This window comes from Natator depressus, chromosome 3 (genome assembly GCF_965152275.1).
Source record: "Natator depressus isolate rNatDep1 chromosome 3, rNatDep2.hap1, whole genome shotgun sequence".
Taxonomy (NCBI): Eukaryota; Metazoa; Chordata; order Testudines; family Cheloniidae; genus Natator; species Natator depressus.
In genome coordinates, this window is record NC_134236.1 from 99,838,421 (window position 1) to 99,863,763 (window position 25,343).

Here is a 25,343-nt window from a genome sequence, read left to right on the forward strand (position 1 = left end):
AATTTCTAACATCAGGAGTTTATCAACTTGTTTTGCTTTTATAAAAAAAAGCGTTTAACTCCATGCTTGTAACAGAATGTTCCATATAGAACTGCCTTATCACAGAACTTGTATATTTCATCAGTTCATTTTTTCTTACAGATATATTTGTGAAATACATTCTTACAAATGAAAAGTCCATGAGCTATTAATCAGCACTCAGTCTCATCTAAATACTTGACTATTTAAGATCCTTTCCTGTTTTCCAAAGAGCTACACTTAGACATTTTCTCCCTTTATCTTTTAGTTTGTCACAAGATGATTGTTACAATAAATGAAAAGCCATTTCAATACGGAGGTGACTGTCACTCAGTGGGAGAAGTAATGATCCCTATGTATCTGCGTGTACCAGTTTACAGTCCCTGTCTGCAGTGACATTTAAACTTTTTTGAAGAATGGTGCTTACACATAGTCTGCTGCAGTCAAGCCTTTAACATGGTTTGGCTGGGTAGCATGAACAAGGACAAACTGCGTTCTTCTTCAAGTAGATGCAGCCATGTACTCCACTTAATTGTGGGTGCACTGGAACCACTGTGTGCACGCACTGGAGAATTTTGCCTACCGGTACCCATAGTGGGACAGCACTCATGCCTCGTGGCCATAGCCCAACCCCTGGCTATGTGAGGCAGTGCTGCCCGATCCCCCTCAGTTCCTTCTTACTGCCCTTAGCTGGAGTTGGAGCTGTGTGAGATTTCTAACCTCTCTATTTCTTAGTGACTTTTCTAGCTGTCTGTAGCTAATTAGTACTCTTAATATAGTGTTAGTTACATTTAGTGTTTGTTAGCTTTAGTTTAAGTATTTCCCTGTTGATGCCCTCATCAGGTCTTAAATATTGTCCGTTCTGTTGGGGAGAGATTTGCAAATAGTTCCTGAAACGGACTCAGGATCTTCATCTAAAGCAGCACCTGCTTGAACAGGCCGTCTGGCCTTTTTCAGCACCAAGGCCTATGATGGATCAGAGGTTTCCCTCAAGTTCTGAGAGTGCTGCTGCTTTGCGTCCTGGAGTTGGTGCCTCTCCGAAGAGATGGAGGAGTCGCTCTCCATTGAGTGGGACAAGGAAGAGGTCACATAAGACTGACCACAGCCGCTCCAGGTCATGTGGGGACTTGTCTGCTTCCCCCAGAAGGAGTGCAGACCAGCATGAGTGAGTGCTGACCCATGGGATGGAGCAGATCTCATCAACCGCTCCCTGGCACCACACAGGGAGGTCAGAGACCCTGTACCGTTGACTCCAGTTCTGGCCCAGGGGCATCCACTGAGTTTAGTACCAACAAGGGCAATGCCAGCACTCGCTGTTTCCACACCGGTGGCGTCTCAGGCAGGAAACGGACCTCCTCTGCCTTTCTGTCCCAACCTCTCCCAGGGTCCAGGACTTTGCCAGGGCTGAATCATTTATAGCTCCGTTAGCTAGTAGAGCCACTGAACTTGTGAGTCTTTCAGCACCAACAGTCAGTGGAAATGGGGCTGGGGCTGGGCTCAGCACAAGCCACCAGGAACAACTTTGGCACCCCTGCTGTGTGTGGCGCTAATGTCACCATGGTGGCACTCACTACCCTCCACTTTGGCACCGTTAAGTTACCTCAGTACCGCTGCCGACTTCACGGTTGACACCACTTCCAGCACTGGAACCAACAGAAGCATACCTGCTGCCGGCCGTACCATTTCCACCATGAGCGCCTGTTCCCTCTTCATTTTGGGCTATGGACAAGTCAGACTGACTGGTTCCACCTTTCCCCCCACCCCCCGGGACTCCTTGGTGTCCACATTGGGATCTTCCTCCTTCTGTTGTCCATCACCTGACCCACATCGGGGGTGTGTGCTGGTGTAGCACTATGGGTACCAGGATTGGCACTCATCTCATTGTCGGGATGGTGGCCCCTGACCCAGCACCTACCTGGCCATGATTCTTGAGGGAATTCTGTGCCAAATATTGAAAATTCTGCACATATTACTTTAAAAATACTAACATTCTGCAAATTTTATTTGTCAATAAATAAATGTGGAGACTCCAGCATGGCAGTGGGGAGCACAGGCCCCTGGCTGCATAGAGGTGGGAGATCAACCTGCAGCCCCTCCTCCCCAGGAGCCAGTCTTGGCAATGAGGCTGCACCTGACCCTGACACAGCACAGGGCTAGGTCTGCCCCAGAAACACCCCTGGGGCCTTGCCCCTCTGCACAAGGTATGGGCGGGCAGGCAGGCTCATCCCAACAGGTTCCAAATGTGGAGGGGCTGAGTGTGTGGGGATCCAGGTGTGGGATGAGGGGGTTCTGGGTGGGGCAATCTGGGTGTGGGTGGCTCAGCAAAGTGCAGGGGAATATCTGGATGGACAGGGGCTTGTTGGGGGGTTCCAGGTTCAGGGGCAATAGGTCTCTGCCAGGGGGTCCAGGTGAAGGTGGTTGGAGCTCAGCGGGGACAGGGGCTCTGGCTGTGGGAGGATGGGGCTCGGCAGGGGGGTCCAGATGCTGGGGGAGTGGAGCTTGGTGGGGTAAGGGTCCAGGTGCAGCTGGTTGGGGCTCAGTGGGATGGGGGGTCCAGGTGTGTAGGGCTTGTTGCAGGGGGTCCAGGTGCAGAGGGGGTGGGGATTTGAGTGGACGGGGTTCAGAGGGGGGATGGTTTGGGTGCAGGGGTGGAGGTTCAAATGCAGGGGGGTGGGGCTCAGCAGGAGGGTTTGAGTCGAGGGGGGCTCCAGATGCAGGGGGTGAGGCTCGGCAGGGTGGGGGTTCAGAGGGCTCTCTGCTGACTGCCCTGGGAGCCCAAAACAACGCACCTGCACTGCTGGGGAGGGGCGCATGACCACTCTTGTAGGTTTCCTTTGCTTCCCTATCAAAAAGTCCTTTTTCTGTGGGGAAGCAAAGAAATCTGTGGGGACACATGAATGCATGCAAAGAGTGGTGCAGAATTCTCCCAGGAGTACTAGCCACCAACACCTTATCCAAACTAGTGGCCTCCATAGAATCCATGGGACAGTCCTTGGTTGTGGAGGTCCCACACCTCATCTTGCTCTAAACTGAGATCACCAAGCAGGCCTGTGGTGGTGATCATTGATCGGCTGCAGGCCCAGGCACCGGTGAACCCTCCCCTCGTGGAGCCTCCAGAGTCGTCCCATCTAGGTCCAACAGCCTTGGAGCAGAATCCGGATCTGGCACAGTTAACTGCTTTGTCTTCATCGCTAGATGATTCTGTGGTATCTGGCTCTTCCTCTTCTTTGGTACCAGAGGATTCCAAGGCATACCAGGATCTTTTGCAGTACCCGGCTTCTTCCCTGAGTATTCAAGCAGAGTTCCTGCAGGAGAATACCTATAAATTTCTGGATATCCTGCAGCCATCTTTCCCTGGGAGAGTCACCCTCCCTATTAACAATGTGCTCCTTGAGCCCTCTGGAACATGCCAGCTTCGGTACCGCCTACCATGAAGTGCATGGAGAAATGCTACTTCGTACCAGTGCAGGGATTTGAGGGTTTATACTCAGATCTGACCCTGAACTACCTGGTCATAATCATGGGGAACGATAAAGCCCTGCAGGGCAGATTTAAGTCCACTCCCAGATCTAAATGGATGGATTTGATGTGTAAGAATACCTAATAAGCATAAATCAAACAGCCATTTTTTTCCTTTGTACTTTCAGCCAGCTTGACTATGAAAGTAACTATTGTCGTTAAATATTCATTATCGACTAATAACCTATATTTCAATAGCTCTCTTGACTTAAACCCACAAAAGGGAGGAAATTTAGTGCTTTGACCTCCTCTTCCTTGCAGATCCGCACTGGTAACCAGCAGGCATTTCCTGTCCAAATATGATTTTGTAAACTGGACAGCTATGTCTAAGTGTGCTGACCAGCTGCCTCAAGCCTCAAGGGAGGCATTTGGGGCATTTATTACCAAAGACTGCTTGGTGGGTAAGACTTCTTTGCAGTCTGCACTAGATGTCGCGGATACTTTGGCCAGAGTGATGGCCTTGGTGGGGACCAATGAAAAGGGTGTCCTGGCTGCAGAATTCGGGCATTGCTCCCAATGTACAACAGGCCATAGAGAATTTGCCCTTCGATGGCAGAATCCTTTTTGTTGGACGAGACAGACGAGACTCTGTACTCCTCCAAGATTCCAGAGCTCCTCCAGATTCCAGGTCCTAGGGGGTGTAAATGCTGGCAGTGCAGAGGTGCCACTATGGTGGTTAGCAGCAGCAGCATCTGCAGCTCACATTTGGGAAGACTTTCCCTCCCACAAGACAGCAGAACTACCCCAGAAAGGAGCATAGGTCCCAGAGGAGGCCACATTCTGGTGCAGGGTTTGACCAGTTGACATGCCTTCCCCTGGCGCCCCCCAAGTGCCCATTTTGACTCCTTGGTCCAGAGCAGTGTTCCAGTCATTGCTCCCTTCTCCTCATCTCCTCTGTTTGGGGACAGGCTGGCCTTCTTTTACAATGCTTGGGGCTTGATCAGCACAGAAAGCTCAGTCCTAAGCTCCAACGGATTGAGCTATGCCATCCAGTTCCTCTCCATCTCCCCGCTCCCTCCACGACCCCTCTCATGAGATACTGCTCCTCAAGCAGGTTCACTCTCTACTGGCTTTGGGGGCAGTGGAGGAGGTTCCACAACTTCTATTCTATTCCCAGTACTTTCCGGTGCCCAAATCCAAGGGAGGGATAAGACCCATTCTCGACCTTCGTGGCTTCAACAAATATATCAGATACATTAGGTGCTAAATGGTCACCCTATCAACTACCCTCCTTGTGTTGTCTCAGAATGACTACTTTGTTGCTCTGGACCTTCAGGACGCTTTCATGTGACGATTTTGCCAAGCCACAGAAAATTCCTTCAGTTCATTGTCGTGGAGTGCCAATTCCAGTGTACAGTGCTTCCCTTCAATGGTTCATATACTTACTGACAATACTACCACAATGTATTATATGAACAGGCAAGGGGGAGCACACTCCAGGAGCCAATCTGGTTGTGGCAGTTCTGAATTGAGGAGAGTATCACTCTGACAGCCAACCGCTTGCCCAGGGTCCAGAAACATCTCACAGACCATCTCAGCAGGAATTTTTCCCTAAAACACGAGCGGTCTGTGAAGACAGGTGTTCTCTGGGTCATCTTCACAGCATGAGGCATTCTGAAGATCGAGGGCCATGAGGGACAACAGAAAATGTCATCTGTTCTGTTCTTGAGTGGGCCTCAATCCAGGCTCCCTGTCTCACACTTTCCATCTCAGCTGGCAGTCAGCTCTCCTGTACGCTTTTCCCCTGGATCCCAATCATCCCCAGGCTGAAAGCAGATCGGGCCAAGCTCATTCTCATTGCCCTTGTGTGGTTCTTCTATCGCTCTCAATTCAGCCTCCCGAACCTCCATTCTGACATTCTCATACAGGATCACAGTCACACCTTGCATCCTGCACTCAGCTCCCTGCATCTCACGGTGTGGCTGCTTCATGGCTAAATAAGGAGGAAGAGCAGTGTTTGGCAGCTGCCCACCAGGTCTTACTCAACATTAGAAAGCCCTCTACCAGAATGGCCTATTCAGCGATCTCTACGCGGATAACATCCTGTATCAAGACTGCATATGAAATAGCTTTGGCTACGCCTCTTCAACAGGTGTGAGCTCATTCTACGAGAGTGCAAGCAACATTAATAGTGTTCCTTATTGAGTCTCAATATTGGACATTTGCAGGCTGCTACGTAGTCATTCAGACATACATTTATGAACTATTATGCTAGTACCGCATCTTCCAAGGCAGATACAAGTTTTGGTAGGGCGGTCCTGCAATTCTGGTTTAGGTAGACTCCGAGCCCTGCCTTGTAGGCTGGGTACTGCTTGTGAGACATCTAAGTGGAATCTATGGCTCAATCTACTCAAAGAACAAGAAACAATCACTTACTGTAACTGTAAGCCTAACTTCACTACCAGGCAAATTGGTTGAAACTATAGTAAAGACCAGAATTACCAGACACACAGATAAACATGATTTGTTGGGGAAAAGTCAACACAGCTTTTATAAAGGGAAATCATGCTTCACCATGATTCACTATTGGAATTCTTTGAGTGGGGGTCAACAAACATGTGGACAAGGGTGATCCAGTGAATACAGTGTACTTGCACTTTCAGAAAACCTTTGACAAGGTCCCTCACCAAAGGCTCTTAAGCAGAGTAAGCAATCTTGGGATAAGAGGGAAGGACTGCTCATGAATCAGTAATTAGTTAAAAGGCAGGAGACAAACGATGACACATATGGTCACTTTTCAGAATGAAGAAAGTATATAGCGGTGTCTCCCACGGATCTGTATGGGGACCAGTGCTGTTCAACGTATTCATAAATGATTTGGAAAAGGGGGTAAACAGTGAGGTGGCAAAGTTTGTAGAAGATACAAAATTACTCAAGATAGTTAAGTCCAAAGTCGACTGCTAAGAGTTACAAAGGGATCTCACAAAACTGGGTGACTTGGCAACAAAATGGCCAAGTAAATTAAATGTTGATAAATGCAAAGTAATGCACATTGGAAAACATAATCCCAACTATACATATAAAATGATAGGGTTAAAATTAGGTGTTACAACTCAAGAAAGAGGAGATCTTGGAGTCAATGTGCAGCAGCAGTCGAAAAAGCTGACGGAATGTTAGGAACCATTAGGAAAGGGATAGATAATAAGACAGTAAATATCATGATGCCACTATATTAATCCATAGTGTGCTCACACCTTGTATACTGTATGCAGTTCTGCTCACCCCATCTCAAAAAAGATATAGTAGAAATGGAAAAGGTACAGAGAAGGGCAACAAAAATGGTTTAAGACTATGCAACAGCTTCCATATGAGGAGAAACTAAGAACACTTGGACTGTTCAGCTTGGAAAAGAAAGGACTAAGGGGGATCCAATAGAGGTTTATAAAATCATGAGTGGTGTGGAGAAAGTAAATAAGAAAGTGTTATTTCCCCGTTCACATAAAACAAGAACTAGGGCTCACCCAATGAAATATATAGGCAGCAGTTTTAAAAACAAACAAGAGGAAGTACTTCTTCACACAATGTACAGTCAACCTGTGGAACTCATTGCCAGGGGAAGTTGTGAAGGCCAAAAGTACAACTGGATTGAAAAAAGAATTAGATAAGTTCATGGAGCATAGATTCATCAGTGGCTATCAGCCAAGATGGTCAGGGACACAACTCCATGCGCTTGGTGTCCCTAAGCCTCTGACTGCCAGATGCTGGAACTGCACAACAGGGGATGGATCGCTTGTTCTGTTCATTCAATTTGAAGCACCTGGCACTGGCCACTGTCAGAGGCAGGATACTGGGTTAGATGAACCATTGGTCTGACCCAGCATGGCCATTCTTACGTTCTTCGAGATGTGATGCAGACATGTATTCCATGACCCACCCTCTGTTCCCTCTGCATCGGAATCTAGTATCTGGGTGTTTGGTGCAAAGGAACTAATGGGGGTCAGGTCCATGCTGCCTCATACAGCCAGGGAAGGGGCTATGGCCACAGCGCCGCCCCTCAACAGGTACTGCTAGGCAAAATTCTCTGGCTCCAATGCAGACACACCTAAATGGCATATACATTTGCATCACATCTTGAAGAACCACTGTTACAGTAAGTACCCATTTCTTATGGATCATGTTTGCAAGTAGCATTTTAGTCTGCAATCTAGACAGGGCACTGGGTCTTCTCTATGCTATAACCAGCGTGGCACTCAAGCGGGCACCACAGCCGACCCTACAGATACCACTAAGGCAAAAATCTACAAAGGCCGTGCACGTGAGCGTGCGCACACTTGGAATGGAATGGACATGAGCAAGCACTTGAAGAAGAATATTAGCTTCTGTAAAGAAATGAGACAAGGATGTGTATTCTGCAATTTTAATTTATGACATGGTACCCAGTGCCTTGGATGGGTGCCTTTCTGTGTGTTCTGATAAAGAAATATACACAAAGCTCTTGCCAAAAAGGATGCTAATAAACATCTTGTTAAAGTGTGCGTTTGTAATATCTACATCATAGTCTCAGGGAGCTGAGCCAGATACATTTATTAACATATAGAAACCAAATAAAAGGCAAAATAAAATGTGCTTTCTTAATTTTGCTAGCATGATTTCTCAACCTTAAAGGCTGCATTAATGTTAGTTTTTGCATTTAAAATTTCTCTTGCGTGTAAGAAAAAGAAAAAATTAGATCATTAAAATGAGGGCTGCCCTGAGGGAGACCTACACATCCCATCGCCCTCATTCCAGATGGAGGAGGGCATCACACAACAGCAGAAATTTGCCAGTAGCAAACATTCATAACATTAAAGCTACTGAACAAATTCTCCTTCATGTTAGAATTCTTTTTCCTTCCTCATAAACTCTAAAACAGAGGCTAAATAATAGCTTTGAGCATTGTGGTAGAGGGAGCAACCATGCAGTTGGGCAGAAGAGGCGGAAAGCAATGTGACTGTGAAAGCCACTGGAGTACAGGGAGCAGTGGGTCTTTCTCCTCTTGTAGAAAAGGCGTAGTACGCACTTCACCATATTCCCCTGCTGGCATTGCAGAGCCTAATCAGAGAGCCCTTCTGGGCTGGCTAGTACTATTAAAAGAGCTACATTTGCACTTTCCAAGCACTAGCAGACAAATTAAGGCTCCCTTTTGCAAGAACGCAGGGAAAGGGCAATCGGCACCTTCTCCGCTATGTATAGTGCCCAAGACTAACCATAGAAAACATAACATTTTACATTAGCCTCTTGTTTTTTTGCAAGTATAAAAACTTTCAACTGGAACATGCAGAAGGAGGGAGTGTTTATACCTGAAAGTACAGCTCCAAAAAGGGAATGAACAGATTTTAGGGTTTTTGAATTAAAAATTTCAGAAATCCACAAACCCCAGATTACAATTTACATAGAAGTTGTTTAAAAGAAATCCCCATCTTTCTCCTCCAATGAAACGCCTACACTTCATAAACAGATACAAGGAGGGAAATATCTAGATTAAGCTGGAGGCCAAACATTTGTGTGTTTTTTTCAAAATACTGATATAACTTGGTGGTTTAAAGTTTAACTGTATTTTTTCAATAGCAGCTTTGATATAAGTGGTATTAGAGTTGGCAAAGCATAACAGAACACTTAACGCATTTATGACAGTGTACACATCAATAGTAACACACTTTATGTCACTTACCTGACAGTAATGGCTTCATCTATAAATAGAGAATTCAGTTCAGAAAGATGCAGCACCTGCGTATGTACATTCATAAGCACCCTATGTATCCTATATATTAGTACACAGACTACTTATAACATACTACGGATGGACTATCGTGTGAAGATATAAGGGCACCAGTTATCTGCTCAAATGTACATGTACGCTTATTTACACAGAGAGGGCTCAGCTGTGGCTGGACCCAGTGACTGAACAATTGTAGTCCCTGTTGTGCTACACTTTGTGCAGTCACTTATATGCATGCAAAGTGGGTGACACGCACTAACAGAGTGGGAGTTTTTTATATACCATGGGTGGCCAAACTTACTGACCATCCGAGCCACATACGACAATCTTCAGGTGTTTGAGAGCCAGGGCGTGGGTGTGCCTGCCGGGTCTCGGGGCTTCAGCCTTGCGGAAGGCACCTGCTGGGGCTTCGGCCCTGCTCCTGCTCCTGCTCAAGCCCCGGTAGGCGCGCCCTGTGGGGCTGAGGTCCCAAGACCCCCCTCCCCACTGGGAAGAAGCTGAAGGTAACACACCAGGGGAGGGGCCATGTAGAGTGGCACGTGGGGTCACATGCCCCCCGCCCGCCCCCCCCGGATTTTTGCCAGGGTTTGCTGGCCCTGCTTGGTCACATGGTGCCTCAGGCCCCCTCCCTGCGTGGCAGCTTCTGGAGCCAGCAAGCTGGGAGCTGCGGCTGTGGGAAGAGACAGCAGCAAACAGCCTGGAGCTGCAGCCTCTCCCCCAGGAGCCAAAGCAGTGGCCCCTCCCTGCAGCTCCCAACTGCTTGCTGCTGCCTCTCCATGTGGAGCTAACACCAAGGAGCTGCAAGGAGGGGCCACTAAGGGTAAGGGGGGAGGGGGGGGATGTGACTCAGGCTGTTGGGGGGTGAACCTTTAAATTGTGCCCCCCCACTCTCAGCAGGCACCAGTCGTCTCTAGCAGAAGCCCCTAACCCCACCACCCCGACACAGGTCAGAGGCCCTGAGCTCCTTTCCCCTACCCTCCCGCCCCACATCTGGTAGGCGGAGAATGAGGGAGGGCACAGGGGGCTCTGCAAGCTGCACTTTAATTGTAAAAGAGCCACAAGCAGCTCGCGAGCTACGGTTTGGCCACTCCGTTATATACACTACGTTTAAAATGCAGGTAAGCATTTCATATCCACTTTGAGCTGATGCAAATGACTACAAAAGGTGCAGGGCAACAGAGAATCAATGCTTTGTGTTCCTCTGAATGCAAGGGCTATTCAAGCTAAGTGCCACTGTCAGCGCTCAGGGCCCAGGACCCAGCTGCTTCTCCATTGGCCAAAAGAGCACCCTTCATGCAGGGCTAGCTTGAAGTAGGATGGGGCTACTCCATGCTATCCCCCCTTCTGCATGTGGTGGCTTACTGCCTCACGGGAGCCCAAAGACATTTGCCAGATGGGTACATATTTCCCATTCACGTTATTTATGGACTAACTTTCCCTTCTAACAGGAACCAGAAAGCTTACTTTTATTTGCACCATTTGGATTTCATCACATCTGTTTTCAGCAGAAGATTTCTTTGTCTGTCCTCGCCTGTGACCAAACTTGCATTTGTTCCTTATAACCTGCTCATCATCTTCAATTGGTCTCCGCACATATTTGAAGCGATCTTTAAGGGCTCGTTTCCATAGCAACTGCATAAAAAAACCCACCATTGTTAGAATCCATCAGGAGTTTGCGCCACTCTCTCAAAGCAGGTCATTATGTACTATTTCTAGACAAAGGAAAAACTGACAAGGACAGGAAGGTACAAATTTTTAGCAAGCTTCTTTAACTGCACCTACAGTTTATATATTTAGGCACCTAAACCCAATCTGCCGAGGTTGTCCCAAAGAAAAGCAGGCAATTGCAGTATGGGCCAGAAAACGGACAAGCTGCAGTTTGAATGCCACTCTGTCCTATCTGCCTCCTAATATCACCAATATCCATCAAATTAGTATTTTGTAGTTTTATATGAACTAGCAGAATAAGAGAGAAAAATGGCCTGTATGTTAAAAGATGGTGAAAGTTACTGATTGAAGCTCTTTGCTGTTTACTTGTCTTTAATCCCAAATCCACTGCTCCAACCCAAGTTTCCCTGGAAATATCTGTGGTGTACTGGCTTCTACGAGATGGTAACAGAAAACTTCATATTTGAAGCACACCAAAATGTGGAGAAAACACCTGATTTTTCATTTGATATAGTCAAGACACAGCTTGGAGCAGTCATATCTTATTGAGGCTCTCTTTTAATTTACAAGCACTTCCTTTAGAATTAATGAGTTAACTATATGAGTCGTTTGTGCCTCAATGAGACTCCCTGGTCCATCACCCCAAATACTTAGCATGGAAGGAGGAAATGCCATTGGAAGTCCCAATGGAAGTTTTGTCTCCACATGCTGTTCTTAAAGAGAGCTATTCTAGGTAAGTTCTTATATCAGTCCCAATACTGGGGTATCTGAGCAGCACCTGAAAAGTGGCAAACCCAAGACAATGATGCTAATTTTGACAACTGGATCAATGACTCAGTTTGTAAAACCTTCCTGCAAGAGTTGCTGTTTATCATATTATTCACATTTCTGCAATATGATGTTACAAAATTGAGCAAGTATTAAATTGGCTGAAAGGAAGAGATGCTCCAGGAGTCACTCAAATGTATAAAATTGATACACAAATAAGACTCCCTATTTCCAGCACTGGTTCCCGCAGTTACAAAGTATCAGACAACTATTCTTATTTTCTGATACATAGGACAACACCAAAATAAATAAAGCCTGTAGAATTACCCAGAAGGAGGATTGCCTGGTGGTTGGGTCACTGACTTAGAGCATGGGAAACCTGGGTTCAAGTCCCGGCTTTGCCTCAGACTTTCTATGTGACCTCTGGTAAGTCACTTAGCCTCTCTATGCCTCATTTCCCCATCTATAAAAAGGGCCTAGACTTGAGGTGGTTGGCAGTCTAGATACCAAAGCCCTACCCAAACTTGGCATTGGAAACAGGAGGAGATGATGATGTAGAGCTATAAATCCCACAGAACAGCACTTGCTTCTGAACTTTTAAACCTTGTGCCAACATGGGTCCATGATTAACCAGTCCAGGCACAAGGAGCTAGTTTCACAAAGAAATGTTGGCATATCAACAATCTGTGTCCCAGTTTCTACAAAATTGCCGGGATTCACAAAGCCAGAGTTTGGCACTAAGATCCCTATACAATGAGTGGAGACGGATAGGTGCCTCTGGATGGGATTCACAAAAACAGCATGGTGGGTGGCTCCCAGTCTAGGCTATCCCATGGGAGATACTGAAGCAAAGAGTGTGTCCTAAGCCCTGCTCCTCTAAGGGTGTTTAATGCCTCCCTCTGCTTGGGATTCTCAGCTACAAACCCTCTTTTGGCATTAGCTGCCAATGCTGTTTTTGCAAGGTGCCGGGGGAAGGGGCAGACCTTCCACATAACTTTTAGCTCAGCAACTAGGATACTCACTTGGGATGTGGGAGACTCCCCAACTCATGTCCCCTCTCTGCCTAATGAGAAGGGAGTTGAACACAGATCTGTCACTTCTCAGGTGAGCTCCTCAGCCACTGGGCTATGGGATATTCTGAAGTGGGTTACTCTCTCCTGTTAAAGCTAATCCACTTGAATAAACAATTTAAAAAAAATTCACGGGAGCAGGGGGACTGGATTCTGTATCTCTCATCTCCCAGGTGAGCGTTCTAACCACCAGGCTACAGAGTCAATTCTCATGCTCGCTCGTTCTCTCTGGGCAATGACTCTTTCATTATTAATTCACAGTCAAACAGCTTCAACGGAAGAAGTTGAGGGGATTCCACATCAAAACATCCTATAGATCAATGATTAGGGTACTCTCCTGACAGGTAGGAGATACCTATTCAAATCCTTTCTCCTCATCAGACAGAGAGGGGACTTGACTGGGGATCTTCCATATCCCAAGTGAGTGCTCTAACCACTGGGCTATAAATTATAAGTGAGCTGTTCCCTGGCTGTTTTCTGCAAATTCGCATACGTGGCCTGATCCCATAGGCAACATCTGAGCACACGTACCAGATCGGACCCTTCAGGCAAGCTAGGCAAAGGAATACCTATCTTCCCCTGGTTCGTGCATCACTCTGTGGCTTAGGCATCTATGCACCTAGAGTGAGACAGCAGTGCTCATGTGTTACACCAATAGACCCCTGTTGTCGGCAGGTGGGATTGAACCTGGGACCTCTGGAGCTTAGTGCATGAGCCTCTACTGCATGAGCTAAAAGCCTCTAAAGCCGTTTGGCTTTTAGCTAAGGCTGTAGAGCAGTCTCATGAATCTCTAAGTGGTCTTGGTGCCACTAGATGGGACAGAGCACCACACCCAGGTTTGTGGGTTACACATGCGACAGAGAGAACTTGGGTACCTAAAGTGGTAGTTCGGCACCTACATCCTTTTGTGAACCTAGCCCAAGATCTTTAAAATATCATCAGTTTTTCACTAGCCAGACAGGAGGCCCTAAAAAACTGCTTGCCGACAGATTAGTTTCCCAAGCCTGCATTTCCAAAACATCCTGGAATTCCAAACTCTCTATGTCAGTGGAGTACCCAACAGTGCTAACTGCAACCACATTCAAAACCAGTTATCAAGCAAGTGCTTGAACAAGACTTCATCAGCCTGAAACACACATTTCCATCCGTACTTACATACTACAATTACAAGGAAAACCTCAGCGTTTGTCTACATGAACAATTAGAGTGCAGTATGTTGGGGGTGTGACCACCTCCCATGAGCCTAACTGTCCATGTGCAGCCTGCTGACTGCATTAACAGTCCATTAATGGACTTTGAGCCAGCCCTGTTTCAAAGAGGACTAGATTGAAATATTCTCACAAACTGTTAGTGTGTGTCAGCAGGGTGCACATGGACAGTTCAGGCAGATTCACACCTCAGCTTGCAGTGGTCTAACTGTTCATGTAGACAAGCTCTAAAGGCATGGCTACACTTGCAGATGTAGAGCACTTTGTGTTAAACCCGCCTTCAGAGAGCGCAGCAAGGAAAGCGCTGCAGTCTGTCCACACTAACAGCTACAAGCGCACTGGCATGGCCACATTTGCAGCACTTGCAGTGGCATTGGGAGCTGTAGGATTCATACAGGGTTCATGTGCTTGGCAACATTCAGGGCACACCCGGAGTGTTGTGTAGGAGCTGTGCACACACAGCTCCTCTCAAGGGCATGAACCTTGGAATCTCGCCCAGATAACATGAACCGTGGGAAGCCTCCCAGGACTGGGCTCAAGGCCCGAGAGCAAGGAATGCGGTAGATAGAAATTGGTAAATAAGAATGTTAAACAAAGCCAGTGTATTCCTTTTATCTGTTGGAGAATGTAATGCGCGGGGGGAGAGAAAGAATAAAGGGGAAGGTGGAAAGCTGACAGGCAGAAGTCCGTTGGGAGACCAGCTCGCTTGCTTGCTAAAAGCTCTGTGCTGTCTTGTATTTGAACCGCCATAGGGAGCGGTGCATTATGGGCAGCTATCCCACATAGCACCTCTTCCCATTCTGACGCTGTGGATTGTGGGAAGGGGGTAGGGGGTGCAGGGCATTCTGAGTCCTGTCCCAACACCCCGTGATGCATCAGTTCGCATCCCAGCAATCCCTGTGCGTCCGTCCACATTTGGAGCCATCTTTCAAAGTTTTTTGTACTGCGCGCTCTGTCGTCCCTTTCGGTCTGCGGGAATGGATCCCGAAGTGCTGAGGAGTATGCTGACAAGTCTCGCCAGCTCGTCACATTTGGCAGTCGAGTTATTCCTTATGATCCAAAGTGACAGTGAGAACTCAGACGATGATATCGACTTGAGTAACGCATATGACACGAGTTTGCTTGTGGCATTCACGGACATGCTCACCACCATGGAATGCCGCTTTTGGGCTCGGGAAACAAACACTGAGTGGTGGGATCACATCGTCATGCAAGTCTGGGATGACGAGCAGTGGCTGCAGAACTTTCAGATGAGAAAAGACACTTTCACGGGACTGTGTGAGGAGCTTGCCCCCACCCTGCGGTGCAAGGACACGAGATTGAGAGCTGCCTTGACGGTGGAGAAGCAGGTGGCTATTGCAATCTGGAAGCTGGCAACTCCAGACAGCTAGCGATTGATCGCTAACCAGTTTGGAGTGGGAAAGTCAACTGTTGGAATCGTGTTCATGCAAGTTTTCAGGGCCATTAATTGCATCCTGCTCAGAAGAACCATGACTCCGGGTAACGTGCATGACATTGTGGATGGCTTTGCACAAATGGGTTTCCCTAACTGTGGAGGGGCGATAGATGGCACACACATTCCATTCTGGCACCAGCCCACCTAGCCTCCAAGTACGTTAAATCAGAAGGGGTAGTTCTCAATGGTTCTCCAGGTGCTTGTGGATCGCCATGGGTGTTCATTGACATTAACACAGGGTGGATCGGAAAGGTGCCTGACGCACGCATCTTTCGGAACACTGGCCTGTTCAGGAAGCTGCAAGCCGGGACTTTTTTCCCAGACCAGAAGATCACCGTAGGGGAAGTCGAAATGCCCATTGTGATCCTTGGAGACCCCACTTACCCTTTAATGCCGTGGCTCATGAAACCCTACACAGGGAGCCTTGACAGCAGCAAGGAGCGGTTCAACAACAGGCTGAGCCGGTGCAGAATGACACTGGAGTGTGCTTTTGGCCGTTCAAAGGGCCGCTGGCACTCTCTGTATGGGAAGCTGAACCTGGCCCATGACAGCATCCCCGCGATTATATCCACGTGCTGTACCCTCCATAACATTTGTGAAGGGAAGGGTGAACGATTCACTCAGGCATGGAACTCGGAGGTTCAACACCTGGAGGCTGAATCTGAACAGCCAGAGAACAGGGCTATTAAAGGGGCCCAGCACGGGGCTGCAGGGATTAGGGATGCCTTGAAGGAGCAATTTGAGGCTGAAAGCCACCAGTAATGTCTGGTGCCCTGCACGGGAGTGAAGTGCAGTGGTTCCAGTGTTAGTAGGAATCTGTGTTTGCTACGTTGACTTGCAGTGTCTGTTTCTTTCCTGGGCTAAGGTATCTCTAACTTTATGCAATGATAAAGAATGTTTTCAAAGCCAAAAAATCCATTTATTGAAAAGAAACACAACTGCCTGGGAAACAGAAAGGGCAAGGGGGTGAGGTGGGGAACGGTACAATCACAGATTTGCCTATGTCCTGTTATCATACTCAGCCTTCCTGTCTGGAGTGCTGTGCAATGGGTGCTGCACTTCAGGATGGCTATACTGCATGGTGATGGGGGGTGAGTGCAGTGGGTAAGGGTCGTAGTTTTCAGGGCTGGGCAGTGAAGCTACAGGTGTTGGAGGCAGCTGGTGGCAGTAAGAACCCAGATGTTGGGGAAAGTGGGTTGGAGGTGACATGGGGGCACAAGGGAAAGAGTTTTGGGACAAGGGCTGTGGGGGGTAGAGGGGGGGGCGGTAGTGCTCCCCCTGCATGGCTACGAGAGACTGAATCGAGTCTGCTTGGTGATCCATTATGCTTATCAGCCGATCCGTGCTTTGCTGCTAGAGCACCACGCTTTTGTGCCGGCGCTCCTCATTCTGCTGGCAGATCCTCCTTTCACTGTCCCGCCACTCCTGCACTTTTCGATTTTCATTACTTGAATGCTGCATTACTTCATGCAACATGTCTTCCTTGCTTCTACATGGCCTCTTTCTGATTCTTTGGAGTCTTTCGGCCGCTGATAACACGGACGGCTGAGATCTCAAGGTTGCATCTGTAAAGGCAAAATGCAACACTTAACAGAGGCAGCATTGTTCACACCAGACACAGCAATGATTCCCCCGTACTTAAGGGCAAGCACAGTCTACACAATAGCATAATTTGTACGTCCCAAAGCGAGCGCACATAACCCATGGGAGCCCCGAAATGGTGAGTAAGAACAGGGTCAAGCGTGACTGATTCTTTCATGGCTGTACTGTTCTCCGGGTTTCTGTGCCTTGGGGAGAGCCAACAGCAGCAGGGGGTCCGTATACTGAACACTGTCCCCACATTTTCCACAGGAGTTCGTCCTGGAAGATATCTTGCTGCTGAGGGTGATCTGGGAAGCAAGGGAGGGTCTTCTACTGCAATGCGGTTTCTGCCCTGGCCCATATGCAGCTTGCCTGTGTGCAGCAGTGGTCCCCCCGCCCCTCACGCACAGTGGCATGGACAAGTTAGCCTGACTGGGACAAGGACCACAGTGGTTCTCCCAAGAAACCTGCACAAGCGCATTGCCCAAGTTCTGGATGAGACCTTTGAAGAGATCACTAAGGCCGATTACCGCGATGTGAGAGAGCACATCAATGCCCTATTCTGCATCTAGGCATGCATGCAGCCCTAACCCTCCTCGCCCCAAGAGCCCGCACCAAATAACTTCCTTCCCAAAATAAAAGCCGCTTACTGGGAACCTCCTCTGGTGTTTGTCCTTCCCCAAGCACCGGCCGCCGTGACTGGCTACCTTCCTCCTGGCTTGAGAACAGCTCCTGGCTGCATGTATCTAGGGCTTCCAGGGCGTCTTCCTCCGCCTTAGCACCCTCGCTCCTGCTTTGGTCCTCCTCATCCTCCTGCCTTGTTGCACTGGGCTCTGAAGTGTCCATGGTGGTACTCGGAGTGGAAGTGGGGTCACCCCCAAGTATCGCGTCCAGCTCTTTGTGGAAACGGCAGGTTGCAGAGGCAGCACCAGAGCTGCTGTTTGCCTCGCGGGCTTTACGATAGGCATTCCGCAGCTCCTTCACTGCAGTGTGTCCTGGTCATGGCCCCTTTCCATCATGTCCCTTGATATCTGCCTGAAGGTATCGTAATTCCTACGCCATTGCTCCATACTGGGGATGCCTGGCGCGTGGAGGCATGGTCACCTGGAAAGATTCGCTGAGAGCACTCCACACCTGGCTGAGCAAACAGGAAGGGGATTTTCAAAATTCCCAGAGAATTTCAAGGGCGGGTCTGACGGTTGGTCACCTGAGGGCAGGGCAGTAGAGTTCAAAGTGATGACCAGAGTGGCTAGAACAGGCATTGCGGGACACTTCTGGAGGCCGATCTGCGCACACTAAAGATCAGGGCATCCACACTGGTGCCGCGGCGCTCCAGCGAGGGCGCACAAAATGTTATTCCACTCACCGAGGTGGAGTACCAGGAGCACTCTAGCCGTGGAGTCAGAGCGCTCTACGTGCCTTGCCAGTGTGAACGGGTAGTGAGCTAGTGCACCCGGGACTCCTTTAATGTGCTCTAACTCGCAAGTGTAGCCAAACCCTTAAGACAGGCCTGCCTAGAAGGGGGCAGGGCAAAGGGGGCAGTTGCCCAGGGGCCTGGGTGATTTAAAAGGACCAGGGGCCTCAGCCGCTGCCAGATTCATCACTTCCGCCCCGGGCCCTGCCACCCCCCAGGGACAGCCCTGGTCCCCAGAATTGCTGTCGGCGGGCCTGCTCTAAGATTACTAACACAGAAAGACTGGAGAGTTTTTTTTCTTCGGTTTGTTTCCTCTGAGCATCTAACAGCATCAATCAATCATTTTCTCCTGTCTGTGGGACTTTCACACAGGTACAGGAGAGAGAAAGACTTTTTTTAAAAATAGGAAAGTAATTGTAAGCCATAGGCATTGGCAGGGGAGGTGTTTGTGGGCCAAGATCATACCCAATAGTACATTTCACTAGAGCTGGCAGAAAAAAGGGACCCTTTTTCCATGGAAACGTTCATGTTTTTGAGAAAAAGTTTAGTCTTGAAGAGGAAAAAAATAGCAAAAATGCAAAGTTTTTCATGGGAACAGATTTAAAGAAAAACTACATTTCAGGAGAACTGAGATGGAATTTTTTGGCCTTGTTGCCTGCCCCCAAGGGAAGCGACCTGTCAATTTCACAAGCCAGAAAGGCAGAGAGCCTGGGTGCTCTGCCAACCACTCCCCTCCCCCACCCCACCCCGATCTAGGAGCCAGAGAGGTGCTGCCCATTCCTGGGAAGTGGGGAGGCAGAGTGCCCTGGAGGAAGACGCAGCATGTTTCTCTGTCTTCCAGAGCCATTGGAGATGTCAAAACAGGCAGGTTTCCCTAAGACTTTTGTTGAATCTATTTTTATTTCATTTTTTAAACGGCCTCCCCTCCAAGCGGTCCTTTTAACATGTTTCTAAATGACAACATAACTATAAAACCCAAACATGAAATCAGATTTCTGAAACACTTTACTGAAATATGTCCTCTGCCTACCTGTCTAGTCCCAAGACCATCATGACCATATGAACTTAAGTGCTAATTTCAACTAAGATAGTTTTACATTCACTTCTGGCATTTACCAAATACCGCAAGAGTTTCCTAGTTTATTCCAAATATCACAAGAGTTTCCTTGCACCATGTTTTATCTCATGCCTTTCTCCAACTGAAGAATTTGGAAGTTTTTTTTGCCAGTGCAGTAATCTTTTTCATAACTGTCATCTTTTCCTGATTCTATGGCGGCGTCTATCTAGCAATAGTATACAGACTAGGGCAACCTAAAGACACAATAGGTATGCGCTGAGCAATCACTTGGCTCCAGTCTCTGTGAATAAGTGGACAATGCATCTAATTGAAATGGACTGTAATTGAACAGTAGAATATCATACCCTTATGCAACTTAATGAGAATCAGATTCTGTTTCACATTTTCCTCAGTAGATGTGTCTTTGCTGGCAACCAGATGAAACGTGTTTTCTGAACTGACTGAATATTCTCTCTCCATCTCCCATGTTTACAGTGGGAAATTGTTCTGTTTTCTCAGAGAAGTTAGTCAGCAGTAATATTTTTAGGTCCTCAATGGAGTGATGCACCTGATGCTTGTAGAAGAGAACTTTGCGTAATGTTCTTGTGCTACATGGAAATTTTCCAGTGTAAGCCAATTTTCTCGGCAATGCAGCACAATACTCTAACAGCAAAACTTCCAGAGGGCTGCTTTATTATGCTGGAGCTGGTTAAGACAGCATAGTTAAGGTTGAGGTAGAAACTGTTGCTGTAACACGAGTTTACAAGTGTTTCTTTAATGGTAGATCCCATCAGAGAAAAGCCGTGTGGTCGCACAAGCACATCAGACACACACAGTGTAAAGCCAACTAAGTAATTTGGTACCTAAACATTAACAGACTATATACTTTCTTGCTTTCTTCAGGTATCCTGACCTGCTTCTAAATGTTCACCCCTTCCCCCCAACCCTGAGCTGCTGGCAGCCTCCCTCTTCCCCTCAGCCAGGCATCCATTCTCCCATGTCTCCATTTCTCCCCAATAGCCCTCTGCCTCCACGTGCAAACCATTTTATCCATTTCTCTCCCCTTTCCTACAAGTTCAGCTCACAACTGGAATAGGCCTACTAGGTCCCAATTATTACAACATTTCTCCCAGAGACCCATTTCCCCATGATGCCCTACCAGAGACCAGGTAATGGGGGACGGTTGTCAGGAGCAGAAACGTGCAGGTAGGGAGAAGAGTGCTCAAGAAAAGTCAGTGGACAAGCACTAGCACTTCTTGCCTTTTCTACCCAACAAATCTCCTGTGGTCCTACTGCTATAATCCACAGAGAACCACTGGAGGATGTTAAGATGAGAGCTGAAGTTGGGTGGGGAGAGGAGGAAATCAGAGGTCATTCCCCCTTTTCCTATGGGCTACCTCCGGTGTGGTGGTAGCAGCTACAGTGGCACATAAACATACATGCATATCCTCTTGTTCACAACTTTCAGGTGCTCAGGGCTGCAGGAGCAGAGAACCTCATGAGCTTTAGGAGGTGCACTGGACCTTTCATGAGTTTTTTGATGGGAGAATTATTTTTTTTCCAGTTGACAAGATCCCCCCACCCCCAGTGAAGCTCACGCTTACAAAGATAGTAGCTTGTGAATGTAGTCTTTAAGGGCATATCTATGCTACAAAGTTATGTCGACATACAGCCTCTGTGGTAATTAAATCACTTTTGCATGTCCACACTACGCTCCTTGTGCCAGCAGCGTATGTCCTCACCAGTGCATGTCCTCGCATCGATTTAACTGTCAGTGTGCGGCATTATGGGATGGCTTCTGAAAGGCAGCAACAGTTGATGTAAGCAACGCAGTGTCTACACTGACACTGCATCAACTTAACTACGTCGACCGAAGCGCTACGCCTCTTGTGGAGGTGGAGTTAATAAGTTGGCATAGCGGGCGAGTCACATCAGCGGGAGCAACATTTTAGCATAGATGCTTAAGAGTTAGATCAATGTACGCTGCCTTACACCGACCCAACTCTGTAGCGTAGACCTGGGCTAAGTAACCAATTGGGGGCTGGGCATCAGATTTCACCTAAGGGAGTCCAGTAAACTAAGTTTCATTTCTCACCTGAAAAGTGGCAAACAAGAAACCCATTAAAGAACTTTCCCAGCTCTGGTGAACACCTTTATATTTAGGTTACAATTTAGGAACCATTTGTCAGATTCACTTCAGATTTGGTAGAAAAATATCTACCTTGGCCCTCATCCTAACTTTTCTATTTTCAGGCCAATATTACCTTTTTTGACTAATTTTGGGAGAAGACGTGTGACACTGGCAGACCAGGTGCCAGCTAGGCGTCACTGAACACTGACAAATGCGTAGTTGGAGATCAGTCACTCACTAAACATCTCTGCTAATATCTATTTGAACAATACTAACACAGAGATGAGTGTTAGAATTGTTAAAATAGGTATTAGATTTATAAAGATGTGTTTAGTGTTTGGACTTTATGAAATGTTTGTGAGTTGCTGCATGCATTAATCTCACTTGTAATATCTGTATCCCACATTATAAGGTAATATTTAAAGTGTTTGCTCTAAAATTGTACGCCTCTCCCCCCACCCAGTCAGGAGAGAAGCATTACTGGGAGTGAAATGCTAGTTTACCACAAGAGGTGTCATCTCCGCCCCAGTAAAAGAAGGCCCATAGATAAGCCATTGTGAAACAACAGTGGACAAAAGACTTTGCTGATCGCTCACCCCACACCCATAAAGAGAAGACTGAACAAACCTTCCTCCCATCATCTTGAGCTCTGGGGGAAGGGAATAAAAATCCCTGTCAAGAAGAAACAGTTATCCTATATGCTGCTTGGACTTCAGGGAGAGGGCAAGATTTCTAAGCATAAGCAAGGGATCCCCAGATGTTTAGCTCCGGTTAATCCTGAAGGGCAAACAGACCTTGCACAATACAGCAGCTTCTATTACTTTTTGAAACCTAAGACTAACTCATTTGTATGTGCATGTTTACCTGCTTTAACCTTGTAAATAACTCATTTCTTGTCCCTAGTTAATAAATCTTTAGTTAGTTTTTTACAGTGGCTATAAGCATGGTCTTCAGTGTGAGATCTGAGGTACAAATGATGAGATGAGTGACTCGTTCTTTGGGACTGAAAGTAATGTGAATATTGTTGTGACTTGTGATACAAGGGACCATCTATCACAAAGGCAGACTTGCATGGGTAGCAAGATAGACCAAAATACCCAAGGGACTGTCTGTGACTCTATGTTAAGGCTGTTGGAGTGCCTGAGGAGTTCACACTTGATACTTGGTTGGTAAAATCTAAGTATAGAGCTCACAACTAGTTTGGGGTTTGTGCCCTGGTTTGTAACTCTCTGCCACGACATTGGTGCTTCTGGTCATGAGCTACTCCAGACAACTTGACAGGAGGAAAGGGGGAAAAAAAGCCAAAAATCAGCTTATAATGGAAATTCAGTTGCAACTTTATCTATAGAGCAATTGCCACAGAATGACTTGTGAACAGTAGCAAAATGAAAGGAAGCAGGGTTTTTTGCTAACATATTCACATTCCTTTGGTTTTGTTAGTCAAAAAGGGGCCGGGGGGTTGTTGGTTTTTTTTCTTCTCTTTAAGATACTCAACCAGCCATCTAGTCTTCACCTAGACTTCAACATATAATAGCCTTTGACTTTGGAATTGATCTCCCCTATTGGTGAGATATTGACTAACTTGAACTTCAGGGTTAAGAATATAATCCTTCTGTTCACTTGGGCTTTTGCCCTGTGCATATCTACACCCATATGCTAACAGCTCAATTTGAGTGTTAAGAGCCAGATTTTTTAAAAAGTATTTAGGCATCTAGTGGGATTTTCAAAACTGCACAGGCACCTAACTCTCATTATTTGCAACATCTACATGCTTTTACAAAATCCTTCTATCTGCATCTTTAGAATCCTGGCCATAAGTATTATATTTGGTGTCAAATAGTCAACCTGCTTGTGTTCGTGTTCCCAGAGAATGTTGTGAAAACATCTTGTTTAAAAAAATTAAAAATAAAAAATAAATAAAAAGGCCAAATAATTCTTAACTTAGTACTTATAAAGTATATTTAATCTCTGATTTTAAATAAATATTTATGGGACATGATATATTTAACACATATTACTCTGCCAGTTTTAAATATCATTTTAATTGGTTATTTTGCAGATTTTTCTTTTAATCTCATCTTTGTCTTGGAGACATCTTTTAGCTGATTTTTCAGCAGCCACCTATGTAGAGCTTTAAATCTCTCTCCAAGTTCAAAGTTCAAAACACTTCGATATTTCATCCTCCTCCCCTCACATACATTAAGCGTTTAGCTAGATCTACTTCTGTAATAGGATTCCCATAAGCTTCCGCAAACCCCTGCTCACACAAACTGTTTCATCCGTTGAGATAAGATTGCCATTGCATAGATTTATTCTGCTTCCCAAGTGGTGGTAGTCAGTGAGATGTGTTCTGGAGTGCAAGTGGAGGCGTCTGTCTTGCCATTCTTAAATGGAGTTAACAAATAACCCACTGGGTCACTTTGTTTTTACTAACACCACAAAAACAAGAAGATTTGCCATGTTCATCGGAAGAGAACAAAGATTACTCTGTGTATCTGACATAGCAGGGAGAGGATTATGGGCAGATTAAATGTAGCAATTTACTAAAGAATAATCATTTTGTATGCAACAGTTATATAATCAAAAATGTCAACAATGAGATTCCGGGTTTTGCTGCGTTAGTGTTGTTGTGTAATGCTGAACTTTGAGGGAGGATTGTTATACAGAAGGTAGGCATTTACACGCGCCGTCAGTTTCTCTCCACCCCCAAATTACATTTGATAAAACAATTATTTGCTTTTTGAAGTTTGATATGGTGTATAAGTTGTTTCATAGAAACTAGCTAAAGTGAACCGAAATGGAGATCATTAACTGCTCGTATCCAGATCTTTTCAAAAGGCTGCCTATAAGCCCTCTAAAAGGATACCGGAGATAGAATAGTATTGTACAAAAAGTGCTGAATTTATTTTTTTTTTTAATTCTATTCTGAATGCTGCACCTACTCACAGGGAAAGTATTATCACTGGCTTTCTGATTCTGCCCTCCCACCCCCACATCAGTAGTATAAGATGTCATCAATATAGCGCAAGTAGAGTACATCTAGATGACATCTTCATCATCTGGACCCATGGAAAAGAAGCCCTTGAGGAATTCCACCATGATTTCAACAATTTCCATCCCACCATCAACCTCAGCCTGGTCCAGTCCACACAAGAGATCCACTTCCTGGACACTACAGTGCTAATAAACGATGGTCACATAAACACCACCCTATACCGGAAACCTACTGACTGCTATTCCTACCTACATGCCTCCAGCTTTCACCCTGACCACACCACACGATCTACAGCCAAGCTCTGCGATACAACCGCATTTGCTCCAACCCCTCAGACAGGGGCGGGGGGGGAGAGGGGGGAAGGGTGAGAAAACCTGGATTTGTGCTGGAAATGGCCCAACTTGATTATCATACACATTGTAAGGAGAGTGATCACTTTAGATAAGCTATTACCAGCAGGAGAGTGGGGTGGGGGGAGGTATTTTTTCATGCTTTGTGTGTATAAAAAGATCTTCTACACTTTCCACAGTATGCATCCGATGAAGTGAGCTGTAGCTCACGAATGCTTATGCTCAAATGAATAGGTTAGTCTCTAAGGTGCCACAAGTACTCCTTTTCTTTTTGCAAAGGGAATTAGGCACTCACACGTCCTATACAATGAAGGGGGAGAGACAGGCGCCTAAGAACGAGATTCACAAAAGCCAGCACACTAAGTGGGGAGCTGCCTAAGCTAAACAATGGGAGATGCCGAGGAGAGGAA

General features: G+C 46.7%; 1 protein-coding gene across 5 annotated transcripts in view; it reads right to left on the minus strand.

The window, feature by feature from the left end:
- Positions 1–25,343, minus strand: part of SAMD3 (sterile alpha motif domain containing 3) — a 309,380-nt gene that overhangs the window by 45,433 nt on the left and 238,604 nt on the right. For 4 of the 5 annotated variants that reach the window (XM_074948410.1, XM_074948411.1, XM_074948409.1 and 1 more), the window contains exon 7: positions 10,700–10,867. The exons of the other annotated variant lie outside the window; for it this stretch is intronic. In XM_074948410.1, the coding sequence (XP_074804511.1) occupies positions 10,700–10,867 (168 nt within the window). The remainder of the gene's footprint in view (positions 1–10,699; positions 10,868–25,343) is intronic. 5 annotated transcript variants of the gene reach the window in all.